The sequence below is a fragment of the Haematobia irritans genome, chromosome 1 (genome assembly GCF_050003625.1).
Source record: "Haematobia irritans isolate KBUSLIRL chromosome 1, ASM5000362v1, whole genome shotgun sequence".
Classification (NCBI taxonomy): Eukaryota; Metazoa; Arthropoda; class Insecta; order Diptera; family Muscidae; genus Haematobia; species Haematobia irritans.
The window spans coordinates 185,873,096-185,886,991 of NC_134397.1; the positions used below are offsets into that span (position 1 = coordinate 185,873,096).

The following is a 13,896-nucleotide window of genomic DNA, read 5'->3' on the forward strand; positions in this document are numbered from 1 at the left end:
TTGTAAAAATGACTCTAATTTTCCTAAACTTCTAATAAATATATATCGGGCTATAAATCATAAATAAACTTTTGCGAAGTTTCCTTAAAATTGCTTCAGATTTAAATGTTTCCCATATTTTTTACTAACATTGTGTTTCACCTTAGTGCATTAGCCGACTTAAATTTTGAGTCTATAGATTTTGTAGAAGTCTATCAAATTCTGTCCAGATCGAGTGATATTTAAATGTATGTATTTGGGGCAAACCTTTATATATAGCCCCCCAACACATTTGACGGATGTGATATGGTATCCAAAATTGAGATCTACAAAGTGGTGCAGGGTATAATATAGTCGGCCCCGCCCGACTTTAGACTTTCCTTACTTGTTTTCTACCAACATTGTGTTTCATCCCAAGGCGTTAGCCAATTTAAATTTAAATTCTAGAGATTTTGTAGAAGCACAAAAAATTTTCTTCATTATAAATATTTGTATCTGGAAATGCAAACCTTTAAAAAGCTCCCAACAAATTGGAAGGAGTTGAGATGGTAACACAAATATTGGTTTACATAGTGGTGAAGGGTATAATATAGTCGGCCCCGTCCAACTTTAGACTATACTAACTTGTTTTATATTTAATCCAACGTTAACAAATGGACGCAAATTTCAAAAGTAAGAGCCATACATTAAATTTAAAGAATTTTTTTTTAACAAAATTTATAAATTATATTTTAATTAAATTTTATAATACGGTGAAACCTCTGAAAGGTGGATACCCACGGTCGCATAAATTTTGAGAGGTTAATTTTAATGTGTTAGCAAACGTCCCATGCCCATGTTTGGGAGGTGGCCGGTTTTCAGAGTGTCCAAGTTTGAGAGGTTTCACAGTAATGTCTTTTATAAAAATTTGTTTTTCTCTTTTGTGTCCTTATTATCTATTAGGACAATACTTTTTTCAGTTCCAATATATATAAGGCATATTACTTGTCAGTACAATTTCATAACCCTTTACAATTGTTTCCCATGTATTTGGTCAATATCAGAGTAATTCATTCATAATCACTGAATTACACTTAACACTATGTCACCACAAATAAACACAAACTGCATGATGTGTGAACTGAATATCGTCCAGTATGAATAACGAAGCTAAGCAACTTGGCTTTTGAGAAGATTGAAGGTATTATTTTTTGTGAATATTCGTATAAAAGTTGGTGACGGAACAAACTTCTTATCACATTTAATTGAACATTCAATTCAGTTACATTTAGTCCAATTTTAAGGGTCACTACTAATCAATTTCAACGAAATGGCATTCAAGGTAGGTGAACAAGGAAGATAACAATTTAGGGAATTGGTGACTGATGTGAAGGGATTAATAAATCTTTATGATAATGACCACGTAGCCAGCTTCGTTCCTTTGGACTTTAATTAATGATGATTTTCTCTTGTGGTTTGTTTTAGTTTGTTTCTTTCTTGGCCTTGCTCGCTGCTGCTAGCGCTGGAATCGTACCCGCCACTCAAGTATATCATGCTGCCCCAGCTGCTGTGGTCAAGACTGTAGCTCCCGTTCATGTTGCTGCCCAACCTGTGTACGCTAAGGCTGCTGAAGAATACGATCCCCATCCTCAATACAAATACGGTTATGATGTCCAAGATTCCATCTCCGGTGATTCCAAGAGCCAAATCGAAGAACGTGATGGTGATGTAGTCCGTGGTGAATACTCTTTGATCGATGCTGATGGTTTCAAACGCACTGTCCAATATACCGCTGATCCCATCAATGGTTTCAATGCTGTGGTCCATCGTGAACCTTTGGTAGCTAAGACTGTTGTCAAGACCGTTGCTCCCGTTGCCCATTATGCCGCCCCAGCTGCTGTTGTTAAGACCGTTGCTCCTGCCTATACTACCTATGCTGCTCCAGCCGTGGTTAAATCTGTTGCCCCAGCCTATACCACCTATGCCGCTCCCGCTGTTGTTAAATCTGTTGCCCCAGCATACACCACGTACTCGGCACCCGCTGTTGTGAAATCCGTAGCTCCAGCATATACCACCTATGCTGCCCCAGCTACCTATGTTGCTCACCATTAAATGCCACTTTTCGTTAACCTATATGTTTGACCTCTAGTTTAGACTTATGATTGTTGATTAATAAATTATTTGATGTTATAAAAAAAATTTGAAATTTGAAGTTTTGGGTGGACCTTTGGATAACGGTGAAGTGAGGAAAACGACATTAGAAGCTTTGAAGGAACCTATAAATACTTAGATTCTGGATATGAACCGGAGAAGGGCGAGCAAATATATTAAGACCCTAATATTTTTATTGCAAACAATGGTTTGATTTAACTAAATGAAATTATTCTTATTTTTCTTCGAAATTTTTCACAGCCCAATGCAATTTTTCTATCCCAAGCAGTTTTGAACCATTTAAATCCCCCGAACCTGACGGAATTACTCCAGCGGAACAGCAAGGACAGGATTATTCCGTGATTGCTGGCGTTATATAAAGACTGTATCAACTTATCATATATTCCAGGAAAGTGGAAGGGAAAATAATTCACTCAGCTACAAAGGAATTCCCATCAATTAGTTTATCTCCATCCCTTCTTAAGACCGTAGAGAGGGTTATAGATATTCATCATAGAACCAGCATTGATTCTAGATTGATCCCGAAACGACAACATGCTTACTTGAAGAGCAAGTCTACTGAGACCGTATTGCATGAACTAGTCAACTTTATCGAAAGTTCACTATTCGTCAATGAAAACACAATTGTGACTAGACATTGAAGAGACTTTCAAAACGGTCCATCCTAGATCGATAGTAAAAGATTTATCCAAATGTTGATCAAGGGATACATAGGCTAACAGATGAAAGACTAACAAAGATACGTCACCCTGGGGCAAGCAAACATTCCTGTAGGGATTTTTTCACTCAACACAATTTTTAATCATTTTTACATTTTGGTTGCTCTAGAGCAGGAATAGAAAATTTTATTTCTATAGAAAATTTTGTCAACATTTTATTTCTATACTAAATTTTGTCGAAATTTTATTTCTATAGAAAATTTTGTCAAAATTCTATTTCTATAGAAAATTTTGCCAAAATTTTATTTCTATAGAAAATTTTGTAAAAATTTTATTTCTACAGAAAATTTTGTCAAAATTTTGTTTCTATAAAAAATTTTGTCAAAATTTAATTTCTATATAAATTTTGTCAAAATTTTATTTGTCAAAATATTATTTCTATAGTAAATTTTGTCAAAATTTTATTTCTGTAGAAAAATTTGTCAAAATTTTATTTCTATAGAAAATTTTGTCAAAATTTTATTTCTATAGATATTTTTTTCAATTTTTTTTCTGTAGAAAATTTTGTCAAAATTTTATTTCTATAGTAAAGTTTGTCAAAATTTTATTTATATAGTAAATTTTGTCAAAATTTTATTTTTTATTTAGCGTGTTGTAGGGACGTATGACTACAATGTGGGGACTTTTTCACTCAACACAATTTTTAATAATTTTTACATTTTGGTTGCTCTAGAGCAGGAATAGAAAATTTTGTGAAAATTTTATTTCTATAGAAAATTTTGTCAAAATTTTATTTCTATAGAAAATTTCGTCAAAATTTTATTTCTATAGTAAATTTTGTTAAAATTTTATTTCTTTAAGGGAAGTAGGAATACTATGTAGGGACCTTTTCACTCAACAACATTTTTAATTATTTTCACATTTTGTTTGCTCTAGAGCAGGAATAGAAAATTTTGTAAAAATTTTATTTCTATAGGCAATTTTGTGAAAATTTTATTTCTATAGAAAATTTTGTCAAATCTTTATTTCTATAGAAACTTTTGTCAACATTGTATTTCTATAGTAAATTTTGTCAAAATTTTATTTCTACAGAAAATTTTGTCAAAATTTAATTTCTATAGAAAATATTGTCAAAATTTTATTTCTATAATATTTAGCGTCTTGTAGGTACGTACGAATAAAATGTAGGGACTTTCAGGAATAGAAAATTTTGTCAAAATTTTATTTTTTGTCAAAATTTTATTTCATTAGAAAATTTTGCCAAAATTTTATTTCTATAGAAAATTTTTCAAAATTTTATTTCTATAGAAAATTTTGTCAAAATTTTATTTCTATAGAAAATTTTGTCGAAATTTTATTTCTATTGTACATTTTATCTAAATTTTATTTCTATAATATTTAGCGTATTGTAGGGACGTATGAATACAATGTAGGGACGTTTTCACTCAACACAATTTTTAATCATTTTTACAGTTTGGTTGCTCTAGAGCAGGAATAGAATAGGAAAGGAATAGAATAGGACTTTCAGGAATAGAAAATTTTGTCAAAATTTTATTTTTTGTCAAAATTTTATTTCAATAGAAAATTTTGTCAAAATTTTATTTCTATAGAAAACTTTTTCAAAATTTTATTTCTATAGAAAATTTTGTCAAAATTTTATTTCTATAGAAAATTTTGTCGAAATTTTATTTCTATTGTAAATTGTGTCCAAATTTTATTTCTATAATATTTAGTGATTGTAGGGACGTATGAATGCAATGTAGGGACGTTTTCACTCAACACAATTTTTAATAATTTTTACATTTTGGTTGCTTAGAGCAGGAATAGAAAATTTTGTCAAAATTTTATTTCTATAGAAAATTTTGTCAAAGTTTTATTTCTAAAGAAAATTTTGTCAAAATTTTATTTCTATAGAAAATTTTCTCAAAATTTTATTTCCATACAAAATTTTGTCAAAATTTTATTTCTGTAGGAAATTTTGTCAATATTTTATTTCTATAGGAAATTTTGTCAAAATTTTATTCCTATAGAAAATTTTGTCAAAATTTTATGTCTATAGAAAATTTTGTCAAAATTTCATTTCTATAGAAAATTTTGTCAAAATTGTATTTGTATAGAAAATGTTGTCTTAATTTTATTTCTATAGAAAATTTTGTCAAAATATTAGTTTTATAGAACATTTTCTCAAATTTTGTTTTCTATAGAAAAGATTGTCAAAATTTTATTTTTTAGAACGAAAAGTATTGTAGGGGAATTTGTAGGGAATTTTTTTCCCCAAAAAAACATTTATTCTACAAAAACATTTATTTTGTTTTAGTTTATTTTTTAAATTTTGTAAGAAATTTTGCCCAGCCCAACGATTTTTTCTTTATTTCAAGTGTGTCTCAAAAATTGTATGAAGTAAATGATAGTAAAATTTCAATGTCATGCCCATAAGTTCAATTCTAACTAAAACAGAAGAAGTTTTTCGTACACTTCTCAAAAATAGAATGATAGAATAGAATGAACTACGGCATGGTTAAAATGAGAACGATCTGGCGCCTAAGATTTTTTTCTTTATTGTTCATTGTTGCTTTTCGAGCATGTATTTTGTAAATGGTAGTTAAAAATCCAAAAATGTCAAACAAAATTGCCGTTAATTTAATGAATCTGAAAATTTGGAATACAATTTTGTTCAATTTTCGCACGAGATAGTCCATTTTTCCCATAACATAGTTTACTTTTTTTATACCCTCCATCATAGGATGGGGGTATATTAACTTTGTCATTCCGTTTGTAACACATCGAAATATTGCTCTAAGACCCCATAAAGTATATATATTCTGGGTCGTGGTGAAATTCTGAGTCGATCTAAGCATGTCCGTCCGTCCGTCCGTCCGTCCGTCCGTCCGTCCGTCCGTCCGTCTGTTGAAATCACGCTAACTTCCGAACGAAACAAGATATCGACTTAAAACTTGGCACAAGTTGTTGTTATCGATGTAGGTCGGATGGTATTGAATATGGGCCATATCGGTCCACTTTTACGTATAGCCCCCATATAAAGGGACCCTCAGATTTGGCTTGTGGAGCCTCTAACAGAAGCATATTTCATCCGATCCGGCTGAAATTTGGTATATGGTGTTGGTATATGGTCTCTAACAACCATGCAAAAATTGGTCCACATCGGTCCAAAATTATATATAGCCCCCATATAAACCGATCCCCAGATTTGGCTTGCGGAGACTAAAAGAGAAGCAAATTTGATCCGATCTGGCTGAAATTTGGTACATGGTGTTGGTATATGGTCTCTAACAACCATGCAAAAATTGGTTCACATCGGTCCATAATTATATATAGCCCCCATATAAACCGATCCCCAGATTTGGCTTGCGGAGCCTCAAAGAGAAGAAAATTTCATCCGATCCGGCTGAAATTTGGTACATGATGTTGGTATATGGTCTCTAACAACCATGCAAAAATTGGTCCATATCGGTCCTTAATTATATATAGCCCCCATATAAACCGATCCCCAGATTTGGCTGGTGGAGCCTCTAAGAGAAGCATATTTCATCCGATCCGGCTGAAATTTGGTACATGGTGTTGATATATTGTCTCTAACAATCATGCAAAAATTGGTCCACATCGGTCCATAATTATATATAGCCCCATATAAACCGATCCCCAGATTTGGCTTGCGAAGTGTCCAAGAGAGGCAAATTTCATCCAATCCGGTTTTAATTTGGAACATGGTGTTAGTATATGATCTTTAACAACCGTGCCAGAATTGGTCCATATCGGTCCATAGTTATATATAGCCCCCATATAAAACATTCTCCGGAGCCTCTTGGAGGAGCAAAATTCATCCGATCCGGTTCAAATTAGGAACGTGGTGTTAGTATATGGTTGCTAACAACCATACCAAAATTGTTCCAATCACACAAAAATTGGTCCATATCGGTTCATAATCATGGTTGTCACTAGAGCCAAAAATAATCTACCAACATTTTATTTCTATAGAAATTTTATTTCTATAGAAAATTTTGACAAAATTTTATTTCTATAGAAAATTTTGTCAAAATTTTATTTCTAGAGAAAATTTTGTTAAAATTTTATTCGGTTCATAATAAAATTTTCATCATTGTCAAAATTTTATTTCTATAGAAAATTTTGTCAAAATTTTATTTCTATAGAAAATTTTGTTCAAATTTTATTCGGTTCATAATCATGGTTGCCACTCGAGCCAAAAATAATCTACCAAGATTTTATTTCTATAGAAAATTTTGTCAAAAGTTTATTTCTATAGAAAATTTTGTTAAAATTTTATTTCTGTAGAATTTTTTGTCAAAATTTTCTTTCTATAGAAAATTTTGTCAAAATTTTTATTTCTACAGAAAATTGTGTGAAAATTTTATTTCTATAGAAAATTTTGTTAAAATTTTATTTCTGTAGAAAATTTTGTCAAAATTTTATGTCTACTTTGTCAAACTGAATTATATACGTATTGGATCGATCTTTTTTGATTTAATATATACCACGTATGGACTTACATACAATTTAGAAGATGGTGTTAGGAGGTTTTAAGATACCTTGCCATCGGCAAGCGTTACCGCAACTTAAGTAATTCGATTGTGGATGGCAGTGTTTAGATGAAGTTTCTACGCAATCCATGATGGAGGGTACATAAGCTTCGGCCTGGCCGAACTTACGGCCGTATATACTTGTTCTGTGTTGGGATAATTGTGCATTGTCAATCCACAAGTTTAGTCCAACGAATGATGTGTTTGTGTATTTCAGAGGCATTCTGCCCGATTTTTTTTTAAATTGGAGCAAAGTTCTCCGTTTTGCTTGAAAATTTCAGAGATGGTTAAAGTTGGCGTCTAAACAAAGATTTACTACTTTATTTTTCGATATTTGGTCGGGGAAAGTACAGTGAAAAACTTAATTTCTCCGATGTACTTGAAATTTACAGAGGACAAGGAACACGAATGAAGTTTATATGTGAAACCAGACTTTTTAATATTTGGACGGGTAGGACTTTTTTATTTCGACATTTGATCGGATAAGTCGACGTGCCTTTTTTAAAACAATAGACCAAAATTTTCGACTTACTTGAAATTTACAGGGCACGAGGGTGAAAAAATAAATATATGTACGAGATTTTTCAATGTCTGGTCGAGGAGTTACGCTTCCTCCTTGCCGGATTTTTTTAAAATTTGATGCATTTCAGATTTTCTTGAAACTTGTCTTATTTATTGCGAACGATAGAGAGAAACGCATAATCCTTGTCCGATTTGTTTTGCAAATTTTAATTTTTCCGATTTTCTCGTAATGTGCAGGGTAGGTAGAGGGTGGTTGGTCCCTGTATGGGAATTATGTATCTATATGTTTTATACCCTCCACCATAGTATGCGGGGTATATTAACTTTGTCATTCCGTTTGTAACACATCGAAATATTGCTCTAAAAGTATATATATTCTGGGTCATGGTGAAATTCTTAGTCGATCTAAGCATGTCTGTCCGTCCGTCTGTTGAAATCACGCTAACTTCCGAACGAAACAAGCTATCGACTTTAAAATTAGCACAAGTAGTTGTTATTGATATAGGTCGGATGGTATTGCAAATGGGCCATATCGGTTCACTTTTATGTATAGCCCCCATATAAACGGACCCCCAGATTTGGCTTGCGGAGCCTCTAAGAATAGCAAATTTCATCCGATCCGACTGAAATTTGGAACATTGTGTTAATATATGGTATCTAACAAATATGAAAAAATTGGTTCACATCGATCCATAATTATATATAGCCCCCATATAAATCGATACCCAGATTTGACCTCCGGAGGCTATTGGAGGAGCAAAACTCATCCGATCTGGTTGAAAATTGGTACGTGGATTTAGAATATGGTCCCTAACAACCGTGCAAAAATTTATCAATATCCCCATATAACCCGATCCCCAGATTTGACCTCCGGAGCCTCTTGGAGTAGTGAATTTAATCCGAGCCGGTTGAAATTTGGTACGTGGTCTAAGCAGACCAAGCAGAAATTCGTCCATATCGTTCCAATTATCTGGGGGTCGATTTATATGGGGGCTATATATAATTATGGACCGATATGGACCAATTTTTGCATGGTTATTAGAGACCATATACTACACCACGTACCACATTTCAACTGGATCGGATGAATTTTGCTCCTCTAAGAGGCTCCGGAAGTCAAATCTGGGGATCGGCTTATATGGGGGCTATATATAATTATGGACCGATATGGACCACTTTTGGCATGGTTGTTAGAGACAATATACTAATACCACGTACCATATTTCAATCGGATCGGATGAAATTTGGTTCTCTTCGAGGCTTCGTAAGCCAAATCGGGGGATCGGTTTATATGGGGGCTATATGTAATTATGGACCGATATGGACCAATTTTTGCATTGTTGTTAGAGACCATATACTAACACCATGTACCAAATTTCAACTGGATCGGATGAATTTTGCTCCTCTAAGAGGCTCCGGAGGTCAAATCTGGGGATCGGTTTATATGGGGGCTATATATAATTATGGGCCGATGTGGACCAATTTTTGAATGGTCATTAGAGAACATATACCAACACCATTTACCAAATTTCAGCAGGATCGGATGAAATTTGGTTCTCTTAGAGGCTCCGCAAGCCAAATCGGGGGATCGGTTTATATGGGGGCTATATATAATTATGGGCCGATGTGGACCAATTTTTGAATGGTCATTAGAGAACATATACCAACACCATGTACCAAATTTCAGCAGGATCGGATGAAATTTGGTTCTCTTAGAGGATTCGTAAGCCAAATCGGGGGATCGGTTTATATGGGGGATATATGTAATTATGGACCGATATGGACCAATTTTTGCATGGTTGTTAGAGACCATATACTAACACCATGTACCAAATTTCAGCCGGATCGGATGAAATTTGGTTCTCTTAGAGGCTTCGTAAGCCAAATCGGGGGATCGGTTTATATGGGGGATATATGTAATTATGGACCGATATGGACCAATTTTTGCATTGTTGTTAGAGACCATATACTAACACCATGTACCAAATTTCAGCCGGATCGGATGAAATTTGCTTCTCTTAGAGCAATCGCAAGCCAAATTTGGGGGTCCATTTATATGGGGGCTATGCGTAAAAGTGGACCGATACCATCCGACCTACATCAATAACAACGATACCATCCGACCTACATCAATAACAACTACTTGTGCCAAGTTTCTAGTCGATAGCTTGTTTTGTTCGGAATGAAGCGTGATTTCAACAGACGGACGGACGGAGGGTATAAAAATGTTAACCATAGATTCTAAATTTTTAAAATAAGTCTTAGCCTATAATTGAAGCTTTTTTGGATTTAATTCGCTAAGTCAATACCTCAGTTAATTTAAAGTTTATTTCTCCAAATCAAAAATAATTTTCTTTACTTTAAGGATAATTAGCTTTATTTCAAAGACATAAGACGACGGTAGACAAATATCAAAGATCAGAGTCCAAAATTTAATGAATGAATATAGATTGTAAGCTTTCTATTAATTAAAATATCTTCATTTGAAAAAAAGTTGCCTTTAATATTAATTAAGTTACATGCCCTTAAATTTAGGTTATATTTACCAAATTCCAGAATTTGTCGTAGTATCATCCTTCATACACGGATGATATTTGCTCTCCCCTGTGCATTGGGGAGAATATCTCCAATATCACCATCTCAAATTATACCAACTATTTCAGTATGTCTCAATCGTGGTACCAAACGATCAATGTCATGCCACGGAACCGTCCTTGACCCATCAAATGTCTCTCAAACGGTCAGTCGTGTTACTCTCTGTATTTTAAATACATGCATATATAACAGGTTATCTGATAAGTCCCCGGTCTGACACATAGATGGCGTCGCTAGTATTAAATGCATATTATTTTTTTATAGTACCAACGTTCAAATGATTGGTGTCAAAATTTGACGTCTGCAAGTCAATTATTTTGTTAGATAGAGCGTCGTTTGTGAAGCAACTTTTGTTATTGTGAAAAAATGAAAAAAAATAAATTTCGTGTTTTGATAAAATACTGTTTTCTGAAGGGAAAAAATACGGTGGAAGCAAAAACTTTTTTTCCGTCGATATGTGACAATGGATGAAACATGGCTCCATCACTACACTCCTGAGTCCAATCGACAGTCGGCTGAGTGGACAGCGACCGGTGAACCGTCTCCGAAGCGTGGAAAGACTCAAAAGTCCGCTGGTAAAGTAATGGCCTCTGTTTTTTGGGATGCGCATGGAATAATTTTTATCGATTATCTTGAGAAGGGAAAAACCATCAACAGTGACTATTATATGGCGTTATTGGAGCGTTTGAAGGTCGAAATCGCGGCAAAACGGCCCCATATGAAGAAGAAAAAAGTGTTGTTCCACTAAGACAACGCACCGTGCCACAAGTCATTGAGAACGATGGCAAAAATTCATGAATTGGGCTCTGAATTGCTTCCCCACCCACCGTATTCTCCAGATCTGGCCCCCAGCGACTTTTTCGTGTTCTCAGACCTCAAAAGGATGCTCGGAGGGAAAAATTTGGCTGCAATGAAGAGGTGATCGCCGAAACTGAGGCCTATTTTGAGGCAAAACCGAAGGACTACTGCCAAAGTGGTATCAAAAAATTTGAAGGTCGTTATAATCGTTGTATCGCTCTTGAAGGGAACTATGTTGAATAATAAAAACGAATATTGACAAAAAAATGTGTTTTTCTTTGTTAGACCGGGGACTTATCAGCCAACCTGTTAAGTGGTTGTAAATCAATGACACATTTCGTACTTTGAACTAAATCGACATAAATATAAACTCAGACAGTCATCCTGCAATATAATCTTTGGGCTCTGTGTTCTTTTACTCGAACAAGGCCATAGGCAAGCGCAAATCTTCCAACAAGATAACTGAGCAGAACAATATTCACCAAATGCCGGTGCCTGGACGCAGGAATTTAACAGGATAATTGCAAAGTAGATTAGTTAGCAAGGCAAGAAATTACCGTATACATTACAGGGGAACTAGGATCTATTGACAAGCACATACTGCACATTATATAAGCTTATTTTCTCAAGTTGTCAGATATCTATCAAAAATAGTAGGAATAAACTACTGTACAGTTAATATTGTCGTAATTTGGAGCCAATGATTTTGTGACGAAGCAATAGACATGTTTTCTTTTTCCCCTTGCTCATATCTTAGTCTTTAAGCTATTCTTTAAACTTCCCTTTCGGCCATTTAAAGAACACTTCATTATTTTTTTATCATATGATCCTTAAATTTATTCAGGGGTCTAAAACTAAAATAACAATTGAGTCTACAGAAAATTGTTCAGTCATCACAGCAGCATGGTATTCAATTAGTCCTCTTAGTGATGGGTAACATATGTGGCTGGAGCAGAGTAGGTGGTGTAGGCTGGGGCAACGGATTTAACTACAGCAGGAGCTGAGTAGGTGGTATAAGCTGGAGCAACAGTTTTAACCACAGTGGGAGCAGCATAATGAGCAACTGGAGCAACAGTCTTCACGACAGCTGGGGCAGCATAATGAGCTACTGGAGCAGAGACAACAGTTTTGGCAACCAAGGGTTCACGGTGGACGACGGCATTAAAACCATTGACATCATCAGCGGTATATTGGACAGTACGTTTGAAACCATCAGCATCGATCAAAGAGTATTCACCACGAACAACATCACCATCACGTTCCTCAACTTGGCTCTTGGAATCACCAGATACAGCATCGTTGACACCATAACCATATTTGTATTGAGGATGAGGATCGAATTCATCATCAGCCTTGGCGTAAACGGGATGGGCAGCCACATGAACGGGAGCTACAGTCTTAACAACAGTGGCAGGAGCAGAATGGTAGACCTGAGTGGCAGGAACAATACCAGCACTGGCAGCAGCAACCAAAGCCAAGAAAGCGACGAACTGAAAAGAGAAATGCAGTTTAATAACAAAAATATCCTAGATACTTTGGCATCTTAACCCTCTACGTACCTTGAATGCCATTGTGATTGATTTGAAAAAGAAATTGACTGTGTCTCTTCGAGATGTCTTGACTCTTGAGAGAGATACCGATGTATGATGTTTAAGATGGAATTTATCGTTGATTTTATACTTCCAAGTTTGTTACGCATATTTTTTTTATTACTCGTAAAAAGAGAGATAACTGAAATGACCTAAACTGAACTGGTTTGGGAGTTGCTTCAACAAGTGCACACAACGACTTTGATCCATTTCAATTGTAATCAACCAAAAACACACATTTTTCTTTCTTTACATCCATTGAAGAAGGAGGGCAAAAGCCCTTCCGGAGCCAATTAAATGCAATTATATCGAAAAACACAAGCATATCAAAGATATTGTTTCTGTAAGAATTATTTTAGGCTTGGTGGTATTTACAAAGATAATGTGGTTACTTGGTTGGTTTTATGCTATAGGAGAAAAAGAACAGAGAAAATTGATTACTGACCTAACGCAATTTGGAATTTCGGAAGGTCATTGTTCTTTACTATAATTGGAAGTTGTGGTTAATGCATAATGACCTAAACATATTAAAAAGAATGGTTGGATAGTTATGTATTACAGCGAAAATGCCGTAGGTATAAGCCCTGCTAACTAGTTAAGAAGTCCTTTGAAATAGAGCTTAAAATAGAATCAAACGCCACAGATTGCCATTCTACTATACTCACTTTATAAAAACAAATTCGAATGGAGACCCTTTATCACTGAGCTAAAACTAAAATAGGACATCAACCAGTACAGGTTAGCTTAGTGGTACAGAATCTCCATTTGAACTTGGTAGTAGGTTGACAATAATTGGCCGATTAACAGGGGGTTTGGGAGACCCCGTGGTGCAATTGTTAACACGCTCACCTTGCATACAAAGGGTAATGGGTTCAATCCACGTTTCGCCCGAACACCAAAAATTGTTTCTGCTCTCGGCATTGGTGGAGCTAGGAAATTTCTCTGAGTCAAAGAAGAAGGTAATTGAAGCAAGGATACAATTATGACACATTTAAATATGACTTTAGACAAGGAGACAAATTTGAATTTATAAGTTTTTATACCCTT

At 34.6% G+C, this 13,896-nt stretch overlaps 2 protein-coding genes across 2 annotated transcripts; one reads left to right on the forward strand and one right to left on the reverse strand.

Annotated features, from left to right (window-relative positions):
• Positions 1-1,172: 1,172 nt before the first annotated feature.
• On the forward strand, positions 1,173-2,157 carry LOC142222274 (larval cuticle protein A3A-like). The gene is made up of 2 exons (XM_075292312.1): positions 1,173-1,300; positions 1,444-2,157. Exons 1-2 carry the CDS (start codon positions 1,289-1,291, stop codon positions 2,068-2,070), a joined length of 639 nt encoding a protein of 212 aa, XP_075148427.1. The 5' UTR covers positions 1,173-1,288; the 3' UTR covers positions 2,071-2,157.
• Positions 2,158-12,091: 9,934 nt separating this feature from the next.
• On the reverse strand, positions 12,092-12,893 carry LOC142222275 (larval cuticle protein A2B-like). Its single transcript, XM_075292313.1, has 2 exons — positions 12,820-12,893; positions 12,092-12,750 (listed from the first exon to the last, which is right to left on the reverse strand). The coding sequence occupies exons 1-2, from the start codon at positions 12,829-12,831 to the stop codon at positions 12,184-12,186; spliced, it is 579 nt and encodes a 192-aa protein (XP_075148428.1). The 5' UTR covers positions 12,832-12,893; the 3' UTR covers positions 12,092-12,183.
• Positions 12,894-13,896: the final 1,003 nt, after the last annotated feature.